Raw genomic sequence first — 24,907 nt, forward strand, 5'->3', positions numbered from 1 at the left:
CTAGACCGTCTCATAAAGGTGTTCCCTACCTTGATATAGGTGGCTAATGATTAACCCGATCAGGTGATTTCAACCCCTAAGGGGAAGTGACATTTCCAAGGTCAACCCCTCAATCAATAGGTGTTAGTGTAAATGAGCAGTAATGGAGGGGAAAAGGCTTCATGGCCAAGTGCCATGGTTAAGGGGACCAACTAATGGGGATCCACATCTTGAGTGTATAGATGTAATAGAGGGAACAATCGTGGTGGCATGAGTTACCTTGCTTGGCTTGTTTTTTCCACCCCTCTAGTGCGCCTTTTACTTTTTCATAATAATGTTTTTTTATTTTGGGTGCATACCTCAAGGGTTGGAGCTTGCTTTTTATGATTTAGTATTTAATATTACCCCTTAAGATGAGACATTTGTCACAATTAGGGTTGGGACATGCAAGGGTTCCTTTTGATGAAATGGAGCACCAAGTGCTCAAGAATCGGGTGATGGCTAATGAGGGTAGAGTTCGTGCTAGGTTTTTTCCCACGTGCTAACTTATGTCCTGATCATCTTTTGCATTTTGATTTTCATCTTTTTTCTTTCACTATGGCCATAATATGCTTTTTCATTCTTTTAGTTGCATCAACCTCTAGGGCAATGTTTCTTGATCCTATTGAAGGATGTGGATAGGTGGGTGCTGAATCCTAGTGAACCAATGACAAGTTAGACCCAAAGAATGGAGGTGGTATTTAAGGGGTTTGTAATGTGAGATGGAAAGTGTCAAGTATAGTGTAGGGGAAAATGAACACACTATTTCAATCCAAGTTTTCCAAGTAGTGCCCCTCCTATGACTCTAAGGCCTCAAGGGAGGTTCTACTGGAATAGGGTTAAAGAATAACCCCCTTGGAAAGGTGAGAGAACATATTTACAATTAGAATTGGTCAATCTTCTAGATAACCCCTTTATCCATATGAAATGCCCAAAACAAATAAGTATAAGCACTCGATTGCAAAATGGTCAAGGTGCCTTTTGAATAGCAACCCACCTTCATCCAAAAGGAAATGCCGGATGGTGAGAGGCATGTGACTGATGCAGATGGTGGAGGCACATGGCATATCATCATCAAGGAGTGAATGTCACAGGTTGTTGACTGGCTGGCTGTCCAAATGTAGGAGAAAAGTTTTCTTGTATGGGATTACCCATTTTGACGGGTGACAAGTTCCAAAGATGGGGCAGGAGAAAGTAGGGGCAATTCTTGTAAAGATATTCGTATTCATGGCACTATCGACAATGGAAGGGGAGATGCTTGTCAAGGGTTTGTTTCCAGAGATCGTCATGGTAATAGATGTCAATTGACTCAGGCAGGGGTTGTAAAGCCCTAACTGTGATATTTTAACCAAAGAATATAAAGACCTAACTTTACAGACAGTAACTAGAATTTAAAGAAAATTTAAATTGCAGGAGAATATCTAGAAATCGGTTGAAGGTGTTTTGGAGTGTTGTTCCCGCTGCTGCAGTTACCAAACCGCCCTTTTTTCCTCCCAGCCTATCTGGGGTCTACCTATATGGTCCCCAGATCTAGAAGACAAGTCTTCTGGCCCCCGTGCCCAAAACCCCAAGAACAATCAAGTTCAATGTCCGTGACTCTATTAGAACTTCCTTCTCTGTGTCTCTCAAACTCAAAAAGGAATTTCCCACAGTCAGAAAATGGTGTCCCCTTCAACCCTCCTTCGTTCCCTTATATTTTTAAATCCACCGCCTTCCAACCAACTTGATGTCGGCCTCCTCCTCCCTTCCACAGACTCATGTTTCCTTTCGCTGCCACTCTCATACCTTCTAGACCCTTCCTTATTTTTGGCTAGAGGCGGTTATATTCTTCCTTTAAAGGGCGGTTTGGTAAATGTAGTAGCGGGAACCACAACACCTTCAATTGATTACTAGGTATTCTCCTGAAATTTAAATTATTCTTTAAAATTTCAGTTACTGTCTGGTTAAAGTTTCAAAATTTGGGCTTTATACTGTTTGGTTAAAATTATACAATTACGAATTTTACAATAAGTTCTCTGGTTAAATTGCTCAGTTCGAGCTTTATAGGGGTTCAAAGATGTTCATGTAAAAACAGGTGCGAGTATAAGAAATATACTTGGCTTGTTTGATAATTTCCGAGATTTTTACCAAAATCTCCCAGGGCGTTGCTAATACCTGCGAAGATTTCTTCATCCCAAAATGCTTGAGGCAAGGAATACATGTGGATCTTGACTAGTGTGGTATGAAATCCTCCTTGTTTGATACAAAGCAATCTGTTCGAAAGAATAACTTGGTCGAATTAAAAAAGTATGGACTGCCACCCACCAAAATGTGTAACCCAATAGGAGAAAACTTTTCTCATATCTTGGATAGCCATCCAACAACCTTACACATTTGCTTATTGATGATGATATGTCAGTTCCTTCGCAATTTTTATCAGTCATACATCGCTCACCATCTGGCATTCCTCTTGGATGAAGGTGGGCTACCACTCAATAGGTACTTTATGATTTTGCAGTTGAGTGCTTTACTTATGTTTTGGGCATTTAGTATGGATAAAGGGGTGATTTGGATGATTGACTGATCTTGATTGTAAACTTGTTCTCTCATTTAGTATGGATAAAGGGGTGATATGGATGATTAATCAATCTTGACTGCAAACTTGTTCTCTCATCTTGTCAAGGGGGTTCATCTTTAGCCCTAGTCTAGTGGGACCTTCCCTAAGGCCTTAGGGTTATGGAAGGGGCATTTTGGAAGACTTGGATTGAAATAACGTGTCCATTCCCCCTTGCCATACTTAACATTTTCCATGTCACATTATTATCCATTTGATATCATCTCCATTCTTTGGGTTAACTGTCCCAAACTCAAGTGATTAGAGACTAAAACCATAAATGTATCTAAGTGGACCATACTTAAGTGTTAAGAGCATATTAATACTTCAAATTGGGATTACCTTCAAATCTCTAACTAGCCCAACTATAGTAAAGGTGTTCCCTACCTTTGTAGTGGTGGCTAAGTAATCAACTCTATTAGATGCTTCTAGCCCCTAAAGGGATGTGGTGTGTCCAAGGTTAACCCTTCAATCCATGGATGCTAGTGAGAATAGGTGGCAATGGAGGGGAAGAATTCATGGCCAAGTCCCATGGTCAAGTGACCAACTAATGAGAGTCCAGTCCACATATTGAGTGTACACTATAGATGTAATGTAGAGAGCAATCATGGAGGCATGAGTTACTCCTCTCGGCCCACTTTTTCTACCCCTTTGGTGTGCCTTTTACTTCTTTTTGATAATGCTTTTTAATGGTGCATAACTCAAGGATTAAAGCTTGCTCTTTATGATATAACATTTGTTTTACTCACTCATTAAGGTTGGGACATGCAAGGGTTTCTTATGATGAGATGGATCATCAAGTGCTTAGGAACAAAGTGATGGCTAATGATGGGGGTAGAGCTCATGCTAGGCTTTTTCGCATGCGCTAACTTTTGTACAACCCATCTTTTGCATTTTAAATTTTCTTTTTCTTTTTCTTTCATTGTGGCCATCTTATGCTTTTACATTCTTTTAGTTTCATCAACCTCTAAGGAAAAGTTTTCCAGCCTAACTCAAGGACATGGATATGTGAGTGCCAAACCTCGATGAACGAATGATAGTTAACCCGAAGGACGAAGATGGTATCAAAGGAAATCATGTGATGTGGAAGGTGTTGAGTATGGAAAAGGGTGATGGACATGCTACTTCAATCCAAGTTTCCCAAGTACTACCCCTCCTATGACCCTAAGGCCTTAGAGGAGGTCCCATTGGACTAGGGTCAAAGATTAACCCCCCTTGGCAAGGTGAGAGAACAAGTTTATAGTCAAGATCGGTCAATCATCTAGATCACCCGTTTGTCCATGTTAAAATGCCCTAAACATTAAGTAAAAGCACTCATTGCAAAATGGTCAGAGTACTTTTTGAGTGGTAGCCCACCTTCCAAGAGGAATGCCAAATGGTGAAAGCTGCATGATCAGTGTAGATGGTAGAGAAAACGGGCATTTCATTGTTAATGAGCGAATATGTAGGGTTACTCGCTGGTTGGCCATCCAAGATCGGAGAATTTTTTTTTCCTATGGGGTTACCCATTTTGGTGGGTAACAACTCTCCTTGAGGCCTTTTCTTTCCACAATCTATAAGCAACACAAATCGGAGGCCTTGATTGATGATGCTTGCCCATGTATCGTCCATGGTTTCCACTTTCCACTCTTTCCCTTATTCCATCTCTCCTCTTTGGGTTGATTGCTTATTGCTCAATTTCCTTGGTTTCCCTTGTGTACCATGTCCTTGAGTAGGGGCCTAGATACTTAGCCTCAAGAGGTTGATGCAACTAAACGAAAGTTAAAAGCCTATAAAGCTACACTGAAAATAAAAATTGAAAAAGGCAAAGTATGGTTGGTACATGTGTAAGTGAGTTGACAAAAGCCTAACTTGAGCTCTACCCTTCATTGCCCCTCACCTAGTTCCTAGCACATCGTGATCTATAAATAAAAGGAATTTTTGAATGTCCCAACCTTCATGAGCAATGAATTGCTACATCTTAAGGGGGCATTTGATGCATTTAACCTAAGCCATCCATGCAAAGAAAAGAAGGAAAAAAACACACTTGAGGGGTGGTAAAAATAGGCTGAGGAAAGGGGCAACTCAGGTCCCACAATTGCTCCCTCTTCACAATATATTACTCAAGGACATTGGTTGCATAGATGGTACACCACAATGGAATCTTCCATAAAGTGAAACCCCAAAACATTTCGCCTTTCACTAACACCTTCTGGTTGATGTGTCGACCTAGGATTTGTGCCTCCCCTTGAGGTTGGAAGCACCTAATAGGGCCTGATGATAACCCTTCCATACCTAAGTGAGGTAACTTGTTAACAAGTCTTAAGCTATAAAGACATTTGAAGATGAGCCTTTATGATGTATTTTAATTCCTTGTTCCATTGAATATGGCCCACTGCGATACATTTATGGTTTGAGGTATCTTTGATGATGATCTCACTTGATTCCATGAACTGTGCTTGCTCCAGGTTTGATTGGCCATCCCTTGAGGGATTGGAGCATCCTTCTTCAATACTTAAGGAAGGACGTCCGACTCACATTTTGACTCCACCAAAGCACTTCTAGGCATGTCATTGCACACTTTTTTAGGGACATTGGACCATGTGATGATTCAACATCATAGATGATGTCATCCTCTTCCTCCAACACCTTGGATGTTGAGCATTAGAGTTGGGATGTTGCTTCCACAAATGATATACTCCGAGACGCTCCTAGGCTGGCTTTGTACCCTTCTTAATGGGCGTTGTGCTGTGGATGATGGTTTGATGATGATTCAGTGGGACCCCTTTGTGTTAACTTTTAATACCAAATCTGATTTGAGTTTCCTAGTTGTTTAGTTTATATCCATAAAATATTTCACATAGTTAAATGTTTTTTTGCAAATTGCTGAAAATAAATACACTGGTATTTTACCTTTTAAATAAACTTGAAACGAAAGATAATAGAAAATTAGTCACTTGACACAATAGAAAAATATACCCAGCGAACTTTCCTTCATTTTCTATTACTTTGGAAAATTAGGGCCTCCTTTAACAAGGAACTTGACCCATAGAAAATACACAAAAATTACAATAATGGACCCTGGTAACTCGACCCCCAAAAATTCTATCTACAAATTATGTTGGCTGTCTCCACAAGTTTGGCACACCTGAAGCTGTTCGACCCCTCCACAAATGCAGGCTCAACCTTCTTAGCCTCCCCACATTCATTGTCTGCCTGCTGCAATTCAACTTCAACACTCTCAACCTCCTCATGTGCACAACAAATTCTCATCCTTGACCCCAACCAAACTCGGCCTGTTCACCTGTGCGCTGAACTTGCAAAACTCCTGCTCATTTGAACCTTTAGCTGCATACCTTCTCTTCTCTTCAATCTTGAGTCTCTCACTCTCTTGAGAAAATTGCTCTCTCAATGACAATGTGTCTTTTCACCTCTTCCTTATGCTTATTTTATAATTCCACTAAGCCAAATCCCTAACCCTAATCTTCTTAGTGATGACTGGCTAGGATTAGATCCTAGGCCTCACTTGAGATCAATGGTAGAGATTAAATCTAAGTCACTTGAATAATTAAATTATTTATCCTTAGAAACTTGGTTGAATAGTCAACATTGATTAATAAATTAATTATTGTACTTTTCCTAAGTTAAACTTAGGAAAGAAATCATAATAATCCCTTACTCATGAGCAAGTACCTAATGAGGCAATCTGACATCTTTTGCATACTTGACATCTAGCCTATGTAGAAGCACCTATTCGAGTTAATACCATTCAACGTTTCAGAGGGGCTTGAACACCTTCTGGATTGAGGACGTTGCCACTTGGAGCTATGACATCACCTTTTAGAGCTTGGAGAGGTAATGTATGCACCCATTATGCATGATGTCATGGAGATGATGGACCACTTAGTGTTGTTGGTGGTTTCATGATGATGGAGCACTTTCGTCGGAGCACAAAGATGGCTTGTGATTAACACATTTTGAGGTGCCCCTTGCACCTTTTCATGAGAGAGAGGCTCACTTAGAGTATGATGTCACCATTTTTTGCCTCACTGCTCACATGTGTGGGTTAAATAAAGGCTTTAAATTATGCTTTTGAGTTGAGATGGCTATTATGTTGGTCGACATGTGACCTTAGCACCATATCATGTGGATTAATTGTATTGTGCGGCTCTTTTAGACTTCTTAATGAGGAATCGACCTATCTTTGTGTTGTATAAATAGGTCAGATTCCTCCATTGGATCATCGCAACACACAAATTCATTTCTCTTGTATTTGATTCTCTTGAGCTAGTGCGCAATGGAGGCATAGTTGAATCATGACTAGGCGCAGGGTTTATCTTGTTGTGGATTGAGCTCTTCTCAAAGTCTTTCTTGATGAATCTTGAATCTTGCATGCATTATGAGTTGGTTTATTTGGTATGCTCAGAAATTTTTCACGGGAATTAGTTCTACTCTTGTTGAAAAGGTTAATTTGACGTTTGTGTGCATGTTCCTTGTTGAATTTGTCCTCAATTTCTAAATATTTGAGGAGGAGAGTAGGTTAATTCTTCTCCCTTGAATTTCTGGAGAATTGAGAACCCTATAGTTTAAACCCTGGGGCAAGTAGGTTAATTTGCCCTAGAGTGTTGGAATTAAGCTTTCCCTTTTAGATTGCCATAGGTTTTGGTTTGAATTGTAGACTCCATTGTCCTAGGTGGAGAAAGCACTAGTCTCCTTCCTCTAGTAGTTAGGTTTTAGTTTTATGTTAATTTTGCAAAATCCTAGTTTAATTAAAATTCTCTTTTTTATTCAATCCTTTGGTATTGGGGATAAATTTCACCTAAAACGTGTTCTATTGGTTTAATAATGCTCTTTGATGAATCTCCTATGGTGTAGAATCATTTTAAAGTGCATTGGAGAAGCACATTTATTATTTTTGTATATTTTTCTGCAATTTATTAGGGCTGACGTCAAAATTTGAATTGCATTTATTGGCTAATTGAATCGTGCAAAGTTGTTGAATTTTACTTTCTAGGTTGCTAAATTTCTAATCTTTCAATCCATGTTCTTTTCATGCAAATTGAATGGTTAGTTTTGCTGCTGTTATAAGGTATTGTTTGCTGTCCAAAACTGCAGCTATTGCCCTAATTATAGCAGCCTTGTGTCTCATAAACTTTGGGTGTGTTTTGAGACTCTATTTGAGACTCCCTTGGTTTGGAATCTGGATAGCCTTAGGATTGACCGATAGGCCCTGCTGACCCTATTGTTTGCTCTTCACTCAAACTCCACCTTACCCTAGCCTTTACAAGTTTGAGTTGGTGGATTTAGTTTGTAGTATCCTTGGGGAGTACTTAGCTTTAAGCCTTTTAGTGTTATTTAATCCCTGAATCTTACCAGGAAGCCTCCCTTGTGGTGGCTGGTTGTCACCACTAAAATAGAAGAGGGGTAGTTGTTGAGGTGACAGTGGTGACACCCTTTTCTTGTTATGCAAGTTCCTTGCTTGGTGAAGGCTTGGCATTAAGGTGCAAGATTTTGTAGCAACACTACTTAGAGCACTTTTTGGAGCTGTGTGATGGCTTGATTGTCTTCCCCCATTATACACATAGACATTGGATGCACTCACTCTGGATCCCTTCGGGACAACTCTGGGTTAGCACCCATCGACTTCGAATAGAGACAGATCACCATATACCACGAGCTGATAGGATTGGCTAGGTGTGCCACCTTCAAAAGCTAGAGATAGAGATGCACCTCATTTTTCAGTGTCCCCTATACTATGAGATCAGAGGATGCTATCACTGCCTCTATAAGGACTTGGGAGGCTCCCTCTCTACTTTCTTCCAGTGCTAGGATCAGAGATGCTCGGCCCTCTTCATTAGGGAGATTTTCAGTCATATATCTCAGCTCCTGCATGCCATGCCCTCCCCTCCCTGCTCGTGATGACCAAACTGATTACCTCATACTTCCTTGTTGATATGTCAGATTTGAGCAACAAATGATAGGTATAGTTCCAAAGCACATTAGACAACAATATGGTGAGACCTTGTGTTTCTCCTCAGCCTCACTCTCTGGGAAACCACCTGCTATCATTGAGACCCGTTCGAAGGTGTCAGTGCCACAAGTCTTCAGAGCATTAGAGAGATCAGCTCTAGATAGATCCAGAGCAGTGTATGCCTCGCTCATCAGAATACCATCTAGATCCAGAGGAGCAACCAGAGATCCATCCAGAGTTTCCTCATGCAGCTAGGCTCCTCGATGGTTGCCAAATACTCTGACAGTGAGCCAGTGCCTAGTTCACCCCCTTGCCCTTGGCCATCAAGCTGATGAGACCTTGACATCATGAGCCCTGTCATTTGATCTCCTTGTCTCACACACTCTCTCTCTTGACAGGTTCTGGGGTTGGGTTGTCCACCTTGTCTTGGACAAACTAAGAGACCTTAATATCATTGGCCCCATCATCCGATCTCCCTGTCTCTCTCTCTCTCTCTTGATCAGTTCTTGGGTTCAGTTGTCCACCTTGTCTTGGACAAAGTTACAAACACACTTATTGTTTTATATCACCATATCTTTGTCACAGTTTTATACATTTGTTCTGATGCTATTCTTATGTAGGTTTCTTTCTTTGTATTATTTTCGGCATTCTAGGAGTTGTGCTTGCACTCCCACATTGTATTCATACTGGTTGTACTCTTCAGTTCTATTGACCTACTTTTGTGGTAATTTATTCCTTATCTTACCTTATCTGTGATGTTTATTTCTGTGAGTGGCCCACCTGTGGAATCCTATAGAACAACCAATTAATCAGAAATGCTGTAAATAAGTTAAAGGTGGTATCCATTGAAAGGTTATTCACCCAACAAGTAAAAAATAGTGAATATTGTTGACAACTAAAAGGTGATTTAACATTAGAAGGTTATTTCCCTAGTGCTACATGTGATATTCAAAATTTCAATATGGATGTAGAGCTAATGCAACTCATGATCAGCAATTCTAGAGCCGAAACTCAGGCACATGATGGTGTGATTTAACTCAGAGTCTTTCATTTTTTCCAAAGGAAAAATAAATGGAATCAAGTAATATATGAAGCGTTCTATTGTTTCTGATGTAACTTTTTCTATTCCATGATATTCATTGAGTAATATATAAAGCATTTCTCAAAACAAATATGCAATCGCATAACTTTTCATCAACACCAACTGGGAATACAGATTTAAATGTGTATCTTGATTTTATGATAAAATTAACAGGTTGGATCCTACTGTTATCAGTAATAGGGGCAAGGTAGCCATCTATAATTATGGTAGTTCCTCAGTGTAGTGCAATATAGATAAAGTTTCTTTGAATAAGTGTGTAGTTATCAAGGAGAAGAATTTCCAAAGATTTTCAAGGATTAGAATGTGAGAATGAGGCCTACCTGACCCTTATTTATAGTATATATTAGTTAAGTAGTCTTTTTTTAAGGTTGGTCCAGTATTGCACTGCAGGCTGCCTTCTGTAGAATTTATTTTCTCTTTGTTCCGCTGTATATGGGTTCATGTCATACTTGTAGACTCGACTCAGCTACATTTTACACCAAAATATTAGACAAATGGCATCATATAAGGTGTAGCCCTAATAATGGGAGGCCAAGCTAATTATAGGACAACCAACCAAGTTTAATTATGCTAACTTGGTATGAAAAAAAACTTGATGTAGGTAGCCAAATCGATATAGGTGGTGGACCTAATACGAGGGCAAGGCTTTGTAATTATGCACTCTATGACTAGTTAAGATTTTGCGCTTCTAAGTGGGGTTTTATAGCCACATCGGTAAAACTGAAGTTATCATTCTATTCAGGGCGAGGATTGCAATTGGGTATGACTTGCACGGGGAGGTTACCTATCTGATATATATTCTTTGCATTAGAAAATTATCAATTTGTGCTTCATGCTAGGAGAAAATTGCCATAAGTTTGGCCATGGAGAGTGGTTCAAGGTTTGATTTGTTCTTTTAATCAGTTACTGTTTCGAACAATGTTGAGCAATATTCCCTTTGTATTTGGTCTCAGGAAGGATCTCTTTCTAAAACAAGTCAATATTTGTAAAGACGGTTGTTTGTAATATTTCTTGTCTCTCATCTATGACTGAAATATCTATATTTTTCATATTTGTGGTTGTCCATAACTTTGGTTTTAACTTTTATGGTTTTGATGTGTTCATGTGGCCATTTAAAATTTTAATCTACTAACATGTGGCAGAAATTGAAATTTCTCTCAATCAAATTTATGTTCGGTCTTTAGGAAATGAAGAATTTCCTTGCATGAAAAATTAAGGAGAAGGTAAGTTTCTGGCAACTATCTGAGACCACTGTCTCAAGTTTGTGCTTAAATGAAAAGGATAATTCCAGTACATGACATGTTCACTCCGTTACTAGGTAGCTTTAATGCCTTCATTCTAGTAGAGCAGGGATCATGCCAATGAGAAAACTTGTAATCTTGAAGTTTATACTAATTGGGTACATCCACTTCTGTTTGCTAGAGTGAATCAGCATTTATTCACGTGGAAGCAAATATTTGATATATGGATACTATAACTGGAATTGTGTCTTCTATACATAAAAAGAAACCTCTGCCATATACAAGAATTGCCATTTGTAGGTTCTGACAAATTGTTTTCTTTCTTTTAAGGTGCACTAAAATATCGGGCATATGAATATTTTAGGAGAAAGCTGAAAACACTAGCATATATGACTTCCCATTACTTCCCATTCAGGCTTATTTAAAATGACTCGCTTTCCAATTCTTTTCTTAGCAGAACAACATAAATTGAGTGTAGCATCGGCCAACTGATATATAAGCAATGATGTCATTTTAAGCTTTAACATGGGGTAGCAAGCTAAGTGGGCTTGATTGTGGGGAAAACTCCATAGTTAAGCGCACTTGAGCCAGAGGCGATCTGGGATGGGTGACCTCCCGGGAAGTCTTGGTTACCAGGTGCAAGCCCTGGAAGTGATGATTGACGCTATGTGATTCATTTCACTAGTTTCAATCCCACTTCTTCACCCCTGTGAGCAATAGCATCACCCGATGCAACGAGTGCTAAGTGAACTATTCAAAAATCATGAGAAATTAGTCAGTTACGACTACCTCTCATGGAAATGGTCATACGTGAACGACTTACTTAACGCAGTTGAATCCTAAAATGATATCTAATATAATGCACTGCGTAAACCCCCATACTTAAATTCAAAAAAGAGTGAAGGGATCTCTAATTGAATGGTTCATGAGGCACAATACTTGCTAAGGTTTTGCAAATGGGGTAGCAAGCTAAGTGGGCTTGATTGTGGGGAAAACTCCACAGTTAAGCGCGCTTGAGCCAGAGGCGATCTGGGATGGGTGACCTCCCGGGAAGTCCTGGTTACCGGGTGCAAGCCCTGGAAGTGATGATTGACGCTATGTGATTCATTTCACTAGTTTCAATCCCACTTCTTCACCCCTGTCAGCATCACCTGATGCAATGAGTGCTAAGTGAACTATTCAAAAATCATGAGAAATTAGTCAGTTACGACTACCTCTCATGGAAATGTTCATACGTGAATGACTTAACGCAGTTGAATCCCAAAATGATATCTAAAATAAATTCTTTCTGATGGAAGTCTCCTTTGGAATTTTTTAAAATTTCCTGATTTGTCTGGAGCATGTACATTAAATTGTTTTTTTTTGTCATCATTGGTTTAGACATCAAATGATTCCTTTAGACAAGGATAACAGGAGTTATATGTTTCTTTTGATCTTAGTGGGATTGTTCAAGAAGTTAAATAATAGAGCATGATCTTATTGACAGACTTCATCTTTTCTTTTGTAATAATATGATCTCTTATTGAATACTGGACATCGGTTTTTGTGTGGAAGATTGTTTTATACCTCATATTAGAGTATAGATAGTATTCTGTTTGAAACAATATCTCTTTGGCCTGAAGGGTTTCTGTATCATTGTCAAACTCAGTGAAACTCAAGAATCTCCAAAGGTTGTAAATAATCTGAACAATCTAAGTTGAGTGTAGCATGCTGTCTTTCAAAAATTCTACTTATACCTGCCATTTCTGTGTCCTTGCAAAATGCAGTTGTGGCAAGTTCATAACTATTTTAATTTATTTCATAATTAAAAAAACAGTTGTCTCCCTTATTTCAGCCGAATTTACGTTTTTCTTGTAAATGATATTTACTAGACTCTGTAGATTTAATTCCCATTGATTTTCAGGAAACCGCGTTTTCAGCGACAGAAAGAGACAGGCTTGGACTTCGTGGCCTTCTTCCACCACGCATTATTTCTTTTCAGCAGCAATGTGATCGTTTCAGTAAGCATTTCTGAGCAACACTACTTTGCAAAGACCTGCCTTCTCCTCTAACAGAAGTTTCAGATTTTTGCATTTTTTACTTGGAAATTAAAAATGCACCAGCAGTGGAAGAAGGAAAATATTTCAATAACTTGCATTACTTTTTCGAAGACAATACATAAATAAGAGTGCAAAGGTGACTCTTCATCTCCTGTAGTAACTCTTCACATTCAGCTTAACTAAAACTAATAAAAAAGTGACTCAAGCTTATTCTAACTTATGAGTAACATGTACTGACATGTGCTGTATTGGCCAAAGTACTTCTTAGTGGTTATGACCATTACACACTTTTATCATTCTCCCTTAATAGTCATACAAGAAATTACATCATACTTATCTCTAAATATACAAACTTTCCTGCTCCAAGAAGTTTGGCAACTACATCTGTAGCTCGCTCCTGAGTTGCACTTTATTGCAGCTCAATTTGCTTTTGTTCCGCTAACCATCAAATGAAGTGACAATGTGTTACTTTCCAAACCTTCACTTCTTGTGGTAAAAGCCCTAAAACACGTGCAGCCTTGGTGGAGCTCAAGAGGGCTGTCCACTGTCACCATAGCAGCCTTCTTCTCACTTTAGGATCTCTCCTCTGGCACAAAAGGGGTATCTTCTTCCCATTTTAGGACCTTTCCTCTGGCACAAAAAGAGTATATTCTTCTCACTCTGGGACCTCTCCTCTGGCACAAAGGGGGTATCCCTATGATAGGATTGTGTAAACTTATCATTTATGCAATTTAGGTTCAAAGGTGAAATGGGGAAATAACTTCAGCACAAAGGAGATTGTAATATAGTTTTATAAATAGGGTGATGGTGGACCAAGGCTAGTGTCAATCCATTGGGCAGGTGGAGTCAAATATAAACTTGGTAGGGCAGCAACTATGAGCTTCTTTCTTATGTGATAAGGGAAGAATGAAAGCTGAAATGAACAACTTTATCAACCCTATCTTGCTGTCCACGGATGTGGAAATTAACTTGGAGGGATCTTAATTAGGAAAACCTCTAAAATATGCATGAAGGTGTATTACTATTTACCAATAGGAAATGGAAATGGCAACAAATTCTTTAATAGGAATAGAAATAGTCATTCACATTTCCAGCATTAAATGCAACGAGATAAAAGGGAAATTACACACAATTGCACTATTTCTAAAAGGTAACAGTGTTATCCATAAATTAGCCCTTCAAAACACATTAGATGCAAGTACTTTCTAGCATTAGTCTTCAGCAATATTGGTTGCAAAACATCATATGCCACAAAAGAAAATATTCTCTCGTTGTCTTCCAGGTATTCAGTGAAGCTTGAAAAGGGAAACTCCCCAAATCCAACCATGAGAAATAAATGAGGGAGCTACGCTCAGAATAGAGTCTTTAGCTCAACTTCTTACAATAAAATCATATTAGTGGATTCTGGATCCACTTTCCTTTCCCAAGAAGAAATATAAAATATTTAACCAATTTCTAAATTAACACTCAAGGAATAATGATAAAATTACTATAACCTGCTTGATAAGTTTTTCATAAATTAATAATTCGTGGATTTAGATCGCTTTCTTCTTTGGCAAACCATTTAACTCAAGACATGGAGGTGAGGTGTTCCTCAAAAAGTTGGACAAAATGCGGCAAGGGTTTTAAAATGGCAGATTTGCAACCACCATAACTCCCTCAATATTTGTCAGAATTTTTATTATCCACAATTTTGAAATCCCACAACCATTTTGCTTTTGTTGGCGTTTATTTGGAAACAATCTGAGCATTTCATCAAAATATATCTGCTCATGAGCTAGGACGCCCCTCCAAAACTCCTGCAAAAGTGGATCTCATGGATAAGTGTGCAAGCAACAGTCCATTAGTTGTCATGAGTCTTGACAACTTCTCAAACATAGGAAGGCCTCAACTTGTGTGCCAATAATATGTGGGACACTCCTCAAATCATGCAATGAATCCCATATAAAGTGGCTCTACATAGTACATAGACATATTTGTAAAATGGGCAATGGGTGTTAAAACTTAAAACAATCCCTTAAAATAAGGGCGCCCTTAAACAATGTGCATAAAGCCTCAATAACAAAATCCAACTCCTCATCGAGTGTGCCAAGGGCATGGATCCATGTGCATGCAACTCGTATTCATCAACTAAACCTTTAAAATAAGGTGGGCATTCTAGGAATGAATGCCATGCCACAAGACATGCTTAGTGGAGGGTACTACCTAGTAAATGGCACATGAATGAAGGCAGCACAACCTCCTAAAATAAACATGACACCTCCATATAACTTATGTTATCATCTGAATCAATGTGCAAATGCCAGCAATAATTCTCCAAAAGCATGGGCATCAATGTGGAGTGGCCTAGAAAAGAGTGCAAGAAAGGTCCATGAAACAAAAGGCCAGCCCTATCAAAATTGTAAAAAGAGATGATCAAATTCAATATATGTGCCAATAAGAGGACATTAAGGGAGTGCTCTACTAAAGATAATACTCAACCATGCGAAAACTTGATCCAAGTGCCAAGCAAGCCCACAAGTGCTAGGGAATTCCTCCAATGAAGCCAAGTACCATCAAGTGTGTGAAGGTGAGGTAACCTAGAACAGTATGCCATGTTATATACCCATGCCTCTGAAAGACTAGACCCCAATAGGGATGAATGCATGCATGAATTTCTCATCTAGGATATCCATGAACCATGATGAATAAAACAATCATGAAGGTAATAGACATGATCCAACCAAGATACACCAATGATAAACCTCTGAAACAATCTTCTCATGGTAATGTGCTCTAGAGGGCAGCAATCAAAAGGCAAAAGAACAACTCTCCTCTAGACACCTCAGCACGCACCAATAGTGGTGGTCAACAATGTCACAAGGGAGATGTTGAGAAGATTGTTTGTGCCAAAAAATTGTGCCCTTGAGTTAATCAACTGTCCCATCAACTTGTAAAACTCTGACAAGTGTGATGAAAATCACAAGTGCAGGGCCTCATATTATATGAGGGCTAAGAAAATGAGGTGTTATAAAATGCACCTTCACATGTTTGGTATGTTCATGAAACACATGGTTCTTTGCTAATATAAGTACATGCCGACTGTTACAGTGGAGTGTTGCAGAATCAGCTTGTGGGACTTGCAAATCAACAAGTATTTTCTTCATCCAAACTGCCTCACAAGCTGCACTAACTGCTGCCCTCTATTCCTTTTTAGTGGAAGAAAGAGACTTTGTATCTTGCTTTTTTACTCAGCCATGAAACCATACCTGTATGAAGGTTGAAAATGTACCCTGTAGTAGGTCTTGTATCATCTACGACCGTGCCGAGTTTGAATCCGTAAAACCTGCAAGTCCTAAAGTCTTACTTCTACCATGCTAGGTGCTCATATCTTAGGGCCTCTTCACATGCCTTAGAATTGTTTTTGCTGTCATCCAATGGTCAACTTTTGGGGTTTTCGTAACTCCAGATACTTAGCTGGCTGCAATGCTTCAATTTGCCCTGGCGCCTATAAGTCAAATGTGACTTAATTTCAGCCCAACCTCCATAGGTGAACTTGCTGATTTACAATCAGTGACTCTAGAGTCTAAACCTCTCAAGTGAGCTTTTGGCATACTTTGTTTGGGACATAAACACAGCAACATCAGTTAGCCAAAATTCTACACCTAGGCAGTAGTCAAGGAGCCCTAAATCCATGATGTCAAAATCTGAGCACAAGTTAAACTTTATCCTCTGAATTGCATTGACCTAACTGCTTTTGTTGATTATGTCATCCGAATAAATTAAACCTCTACAACCACCATATCATCACCAGTGCCTTTAGCATAAAGTTTTGGATTAGAAGGATTTCTTCTAAATCTGGAGCTTGTAATATATTTATAAAATTGTGTACCAAGCTCTTGGAGTTTGTTTTAAATGTAAAGAGCTTTATTTAGTCTGCATACCAAGTTTTCCTTACGTGCAACCTAGAATCCCTATGGCTGATACATAAATTCTTCATCTTCTATATTACCATTGAGGGATGCATTTTTTACGTTCCAGTCAATGAAGACTGTAGTAATTGTAGCTTGTGACAGATCTAATTGTGACTAGCGTCTTTGCACCCATTGATACATTTTCCAGCCAAATAAGGCTGCTGTCGCTGTCACCAATCTGATTGTGACTAGTTTTGTTGTTGGAGCGTACGTTTCCTCATAGCCGACTTCTTCCACCTGAGCAAAACTTTCGGCAACTAGCCTTGCCATGTGTTTGTTTGGTGAACCATCTGCATTATGTTTTGTTTTTTAAACACATTTACAACCAATGTGTCTCTTCCACGGAGGCAGCACTTGCAACACCTAAATGTTGTTTCTCATGAGCATGTCATATTTGATCTCCATATCCGTTTTACACTCATTGTGCCCTTTTACTCCATCATAATTCTACGTTTCATGAATTGTCAAGAGTTATGAACAACACTTATTGATGAAAAATTTACATGTTCAAGTTGGTAACAAGTTTGAAGCTCATCATCTTTCATAACTTCTCTCATGATATTACTGCTTGGACCCACCTTTCTCACCTTTTGCATCCAAATCAGTGCTGTTATCAACCTGATTTTATGTTATTTCAGTCTCTGAATCATCATGTGCAACATGCACATTTTTCCTTGATGACTCCCCTTCGTACAAATTTGCACCTTACATCTTAACTGTCTTTTCAATATCCAAGCAACCAACATCATCCAATTTCAGGTCTGATTTTGATTGAAATATACCTAAACTCATTGAAGATTTCAAGCTTGCTGATTACTTCATTGTTTTGTGGCTCTATTCAACAATCTGTTTGCCATGGATTGTTTGTTGCACCCAATGAACATCAGCTTTCTATATTTTGGACCTAATTTGGTTTTCTTTTCAGCTTGAGTGAACATAAATGCAGTTGAACTAAATACTTATACATGACTAACCTCGTTTTTCGACTGGACCATGCCTCTTTTGATGTGATATTTTGAATAGTCTTTATAGGGCTGCTGTTGAGCAGGAAATCAACATTGTTTACTGATTTTTTTGCTTGCCGATATTTGCTTGGTACAACCTTTCTTTGCAACATGGACCTTGTCATTTTATTATTTTAACAATTGGGCCATTCTGCCATTTTACAACCCCATTTTGTTGAGGTGTGTAACATACAGGAAATTGCCTCTGAACTCCTTCCCTCTTGCAGAAATCAGTAAACTCAGTTCAGCAAAATTCCCCTCCTTTGCTTGACTGGAGGACCCTTATACATTTACCATAGCCCTTTTCTACTATGCCTCAATGTTTTTAATCTTGGAAAATGCATCAATGTTCTCTTTTAGGAAATAAACCCACATCTTTTTGGAGTAATCAGCATAAATAATAGAAAATACCTTGCACCAGATGCCATGGGTGCTTGTTAACATCGCAGCATACCAAATCAAAAGCTCCCTGCACTCTTCATGCTTTTTCATCTTCAAAAGCTGCCTTGTTTTGTTTCCCTACTATACATGCTTCAAACAGCTCTTTTGCCCCTACTTGCATATCTGATAATCCAAGTGCGATTTTGGATTTTGTAAGGAGAAATAGTGGTCATTGACATGTCCATACCTTTGGTGCCACAATGAACTGCTGTTAATATTGCTGCCACGTTGGACTGTTTGTTACATCTGCATAGTGAGTATGGATTGATTCTGTATGTCTGTATCGACTATTATGAATGTCATTATAGCTGTCTGTAGTTGCCCTGGGAAGTGTGCAGCCTTTTAAATTTGCTATTTATGCCTCAAAAAGTGTATTCTACCTGTTCTTTAGTTGTAATGGGAAGCATGCTACTGCTGTCGCCTTATTGTGGCTGCCATGGGAATTAAGGGGCTGGTTTTGTACTGCTATAGTTGCCTTGGGAATCAAGTTTATGTACCGATGCTTTGGGAATAATGCACAACACTTTCTAAATACTAAATTCTTAAAAATAAAATATTCTGATGGAAGCCTAAGCTGACCTATAAAGTTCATTGAATAATGCGTGTTTTACCTGTTCCTTTGTCACCATGGGAGCGTACCACTGCTGTTGCACTGTTATGGTTGCTATGGCAAGCATGCTGCTGCTGTTACATCATTATAGCTGCCTTGGGAATTATGTTGCTGTACCAATACTTTGGGAATAGTGCACAATGCATTGTGAATACTAAATACTTATCTGGAAATGAAATTTTTTGATCTAAGCCTAAGCTGATATTTAAAATTCATCTATAAACTGTGTTCTACCTGTTCTTTTGTCACCATGGGTAGCATGGTGCTGCTGTTGCGCTGTTATAGTTGCCATGGCAAGCATGCTTCTGTGGTCATATTGTTATAATTGCCTTGGGAATCATGTTGCTTTACCAGTGCTTTGGAAATAGTGCACAATGCATTGTAAATACTAAACTCTTACCTAGAAATTAAAATTTTTGACCTAAGCCTAAGCCGACCAATAAAATTCAGAAAAAACCAAAAATTAAAATGGGCTGACTAATGTTTTGTGGTGTGATGCCTTCCCCTCATTGTTTCTCCCTCTTTGCTGCTATATGTGTGCTCTTGTTGAGTTCATTTCTAACATTCTCCAAATGCCAAACTCTACCTCAAGCTTTGATACCATCTTGTAAAATGCATGTATGATGTAACAATAGTAAAAAAGATGAAGAGCACCAGCAATGGAATAGAGAGTATTCGAATAACTTGCATTAATTCTTCGAAAGCAAAACATAAATGAGAGTACAAGCTAAGGTGCTTGACATTTCATTTAATTAAAGCCTAATCAAAAGGTGACTCAAGCTGATTTTAACTTATGATGTATAACTATGTATTACGTGCTAATATGTACTTTATTGATCAAAGTGGTTGAAGTACTTCCTAGTGGTTATGGTCAGGATCATTTGGGGCATCTACAAACAGTTCATATAGACGACTTGCATAAACCTGCCAATCGGGTTATGTCTGAAGATGGCTTTTTATGTTGAGCACTTCATGGAGTTGAGAGATAAACTCACTGTTTGGCCTCACTACATGTGCCATTGTTAATTTTAGATAACAATGGTATTTTTTTTCCGAGGAAAAAGGACGTAATTTTATTCATGTGAAAAAATTACATGTTGTAGATGCTGGAAGCATATGCAGATGGCTGTCCATAAAGAGGACAAAAGTTACAATAAAATGAAAAATAAAAATCAGCAGGCCTATGCTTTTCTGCCCTTCTTCTTCTCCACCCTCCTCCAACCTTCCGAGTCGGGCGAGGGTGTAATAGTGGCCAGCTGGATTTCCAGTGCGTTCAATGGAAGTTCCTTGTCGGATTCAGATCCTTCAGATCCATGAGTTCTTTTTATGCCGCTTACTTCCATCAGAGGTTCTTGATGCTGTTGTATGTTGTTTGGCCCCAGATGAGAGACTGGGGTAATTTCCTCTGGAGTATTTTTCTGCTCCGGATATATATCAATTTTTGTTTGATTCTCTATAGGTTCTGTCTGCATGTCCTCTTCTTCCATCAAGTCGGTCTGCTGCCACCCTTTTGGCCTTTTTTGTTGTTTCTTTTTTCCTTTGGGGTCCTTTCTGGACAGTGGACAGTTGAATTGGAGATGACCAGTTTGCATGCAGCTGCGGCATCTGAATGCAGTGTTCTCATAGTCAAGTGGTTGTGTCCTCAGTGTATTGTTGTAGTTCAATGTGATGAGTTCAGGCAGTCCCTGACTCAGGTCCACTTCAACGCAAATCCTGGCAAATGTGAAAATTCCCCTGCTTACTCTATCTTCATCAATTTTTAGGAATTTTCCCAAAGTATTCCCAATGGCTGATAAAACTTTGTGATGCCAAAAATGTAGTGGGAGATTATGGAGTCTCACCCATATAGGCATTGTAGAAATTTTCATAGTGTTTGCATCAAAATCAACAAACTAGGGAGTGATGAAGAGGCCAGCATTTCCCCAAAACCATGGCCCCTGATCGATAATATCCTTCGCGTTCTTGTTCTGTGTAGAAGTTAACTATAAAAAATCCTTTTGAGCATAGGTGTATATCACAGTCTGGTGTCCATGAGGAGTAAATCCATTGATGCAGAGCATCGGATTTTGGCTAGTATCCATTAAATCTACAAATGACAACATTTTTGGATAGTTCTGTGTGTAGTTCAGTTACCTCTGTTAGAGATACTTGAATCGTTGGGGATTCCAGTTTTTGTTCCACTATATAGGGGCCTGGAACCTCTGGTGCTGGTGCTGGTTTATGCTGCATTTTTTCTTTTCCCTTGACTGCATCTCTAAAGGAGCTTGTGTTTTTTGAGCTGTCTCCATTACACCCTCCACGCAGTCTCAGATTAAGAAAAATGGTTGAATCATTGCTGATGCCATATCCCTGAAGAGAGAGGAGGTCCTGTAGACTACGACCAAAGAATATCAGGTTTTGGTATTTGGTGGGTGTCCCAAGTTGGTTTCGTATTTCCTTCTTTACCTCTTGAATATTCAGCCCCTTTCTGATTCTCATGCAATGATGGTTGCCCTCTGTCTTTCTGATGAAGAATTGAATATGTTCTTCACCCACGCAGTAAGAATCAGCCATTTTGGTACCTCGATCCGATGATTTGGGTGGGTTCTTTGCAAACCCCGATTCACCCCACATTTTTATATTTTTTCTGCTTCCTAGTGCCTCCAGATTTGGATTATGAAGGACATTTTTTGAGTACTCTGTCACTGCGCCAGGAAAAATTGGGTCCGCTGTAGTTTGTCCTCTTTCATTTGCTTGGGCTTTTTTCAGTTCAGATGTGAACTAGGACACTGAAAGCCCCAGTTCGCTTTTCCACACTCGCGGCGGCTTGTTGGTGGCGACACTGTTGCCAGGGGATGTCGCAGGTTGACAGAAAGAGATTATAACGACGACATTGCGCAGCGAGCCAGGTGCCCAAGCCACCGAATCACCGACCAGAGGCAAGAGAGGTCGAGGTTCACGCCCAGGAGCAGTGATCATGTGTATTTTGCCCCCACCGAGAAGATCGGGAGCATGCATGTGTGGTTGTAATAAAGGAAACCCATTTTGTGAAAATAAAAACTGTAATGTTACCTCTTCCGGGCATGTTTCATTTCTCAGATGAGTGGAGATGCCATCCGGCTTGTGCATGCCCTCAACCGGTCTGTTGTGAACCTATGGGAAGGTCCCTGCAAGATGAAGAAGAGAGATCGCCATTGGAGTTGTAGAGCATAGTTCTCGCCCAAATCCTTAGATAACAATGGTATGTTCTATGCTTTAGCACAATTTACTTCAATGTTCCTTATCAGCCCAATGACAATTTCCAATTATTTCCAGTAGCAATCACATTAACTTAAACACATTGATAGTAAATGCAGATAAAACATAAAAACATGTGCAGAAGACAAGCCAAGACAAGAGGACACAAGATTTGGCAGATGCCAAGGAAAAACCCCAATGTGGGGAAAACCCTTTGATCAAATCTTCTTATTATTATTCAATAGTTTAGCAGAGAGAGAGAGTACAAATATCAAATTTACTTGCCCAAAACAGCCTTGTCAAAATCAGCAGTCAACAACAGTCAATTGCAGCCCTAACTAGAAAGTCAATGCTGGTCAAAGCAGCACCAAAATGTCCTCCAAGCAGCTTGGTCAACAACAGTCCAATTCGGCCTTCTAGGAGAGTCAAAGTCAACCCAAAACAGTTTGGTCAAACCCAGTCAAAGGAGAGAGAAACACTGCTGTAATTTATGTGGTCAAATTTGAAGTCAACGCTGGTCAAACTATCCCAAACTCCTTGATTTCTGTGCCAATAAATGCGGCCTCCAAAGATCAAAATTCTGCCCTGAAAACTGAAGTCAACGGAGGTCAAATGAGCCCTGGTCAACGCTGGTCTGTTCCTCTGAAATTCGGCCTATTCTGTCCTAGAAAAATTCGGCCTCTTGCCATGTGCAAAGAAGAGAGAGGCTGTCTCCAAGTTGTACGAACCAATCAAGAGAGGAGAGAGAGATGTGTGATGTGATGAGTGATGTCCAAATGAGGAGAGAGGTCACTCCTATTTATACAATTCATTGAGGGTGTGGAGACACATCTATTGGGCTTTATTTGACTGAGGCCGACCTTGACAATTTGTGCATGAGAGAGAATAAATTCAAAATTACACTTCTGCTTGTCAAAATAAGATGATATTTATATCAAAATTGAACCTCTCGAAAAGAGGAATCCAATGCAATAATCATCTCCATCATATGAGCTGTCCTAAGGTAGAATTTGGCCCTAGTTGCCAATTTTAACACTCTCTCTCAAATAGGGAGAATTCCACCTGCCAATCCATCTGTCATCATGCCATCCTGTCATCCTATACCATCTTTGTCATCACTGCCCTACTCTACTCTGTTGAACCATGAAGTAATAATGAAGAAGAAGTGACCGAGAGTAAGTCATAAGATCATTCAACTCTCCACTGACAAAAGTCAGTCCTTGATCCCAGATCAAGTTGTTGAACACCATGCATCCTAGTCATAGGGAGTACGACAGTACACGATGCGTCCATCGGTAGTGCTATGGTCCCTAACCATCTTTTCCCAACTCATTGGCCAGATGAGAGGTACTTCCCATGAGTCCCGGACTCCATGGGTAGGATGTGTGCTGGGGCATCGACAGGAGAAGGTGAACCACTCATCTTGCTCATATGCCATAGGAGAAGGTGAACCACTCATCCTATGCATATGTCAATCATAGGGGAAGGTGAACCACTCACCCTACATACATGTGTCTGCAATGATAGGGGAAGGTGAACCACTCACCCTACACACATGTCAACCATCATGGGGTATCATAGGGGAAGGTGAACCACTCACCCTGTATCTAGTGCACCACTAGGGGAAGGTGAACCACTCACCCTATGGTCGCTCATAGCTCCAAGAAGTACCCCAAGCCCCTAGGAGCTCCTAGAGCTCAGTGTCCAACTCATACAGGATCCTCATAAGAGGGTCGTTCCACGACTCCAAGTCTCTCTCGGAAGGTTAAGAATTTGACCTTCCCCAGAGGCTTCGTGAGAATGTCTGCGACCTGCTCATATGTTCTAATGTGTTGGAGCCTTATTGCTCCCTGTTGTACCATATCCCGGATAAAGTGGTACCTGATATCAATGTGCTTGGAACGGTTGTGGAACACAGGATTCTCTGATAGGAGAATCCCACTCTGGTTGTCGCAGAAGATCACGGTGGTATCCAACACATGCTCAAATAGCTCACTGAAGAGATTCCTCAACCAAATAGCTTCACAATAGGCCATACTTGCAGCAATGTATTCGACCTCTGCGGTGCTTAAAGCAACCAATTTTTGCTTCCTGCTCATCCAAGATATTGAAGCAGACCCCAAAGAGAAGAAACACTCAAACGTGCTCTTACGATCTGCCACACTACTAGCCCAGTCAGCATCTGAATATCGATGTAACCTCAAGTTCCTAGCTGTGTATCTCAGTCCATAGTGGATTGTGCCCCAGAGATATCTCAAGAGATTCTTAGCAGCAGTCCAATGAATGTGATGAAGCTCAACCATAAATTGACTCAACGTGTTCACAACAAAGCATATGTCATGACGAGAGTTGACTAGGAACATCAAGGTCCCCACAAGTTGACGATATTTAGAAGGGTTCGCTAATCTAGGCCCAACAACACTTCCACATAGCTTCTAAAGTTGAGTTCCATTGGAGTAGATACGAACTTGTAATCCACCATCCCACATCTCTCAAGTAGCTTCACAATGTATTTTCCTTGAGAAAGGAAAATCTCACTTGAATCTTGCCAAACCTCCAGTCCTAGGAAGTAGTGTGTCCATCCTAGGTCCTTCATTTCGAATTCGGAAGCCAACTCCCTCTTTCATTGATGAATGAGAGGGTCATCACTTGTCAGAAAAAGATCCTCCACATAAAGGACTAGAATGAGAGGCTTGTCCTTTTCCACCTTGGCTCCTTGTAAATTCCAACTTCATTAGAT

General features: G+C 39.8%; 1 protein-coding gene across 1 annotated transcript in view; it reads left to right on the forward strand.

Moving 5' to 3' along the window:
• NAD-ME2 (NAD-dependent malic enzyme 2) overlaps nt 1-24,907 on the forward strand; it is a 177,292-nt gene that overhangs the window by 13,631 nt on the left and 138,754 nt on the right. The window contains exon 2 of the mRNA XM_089445877.1: nt 12,808-12,904. Within this exon, the coding sequence (XP_089302003.1) occupies nt 12,808-12,904 (97 nt within the window). The remainder of the gene's footprint in view (nt 1-12,807; nt 12,905-24,907) is intronic.

This window comes from Pinus tabuliformis, chromosome 9 (genome assembly GCF_031772625.1).
Source record: "Pinus tabuliformis cultivar Carrire ecotype Pingquan chromosome 9, CPIR1, whole genome shotgun sequence".
NCBI lineage: Eukaryota > Viridiplantae > Streptophyta > Pinopsida > Pinales > Pinaceae > Pinus > Pinus tabuliformis.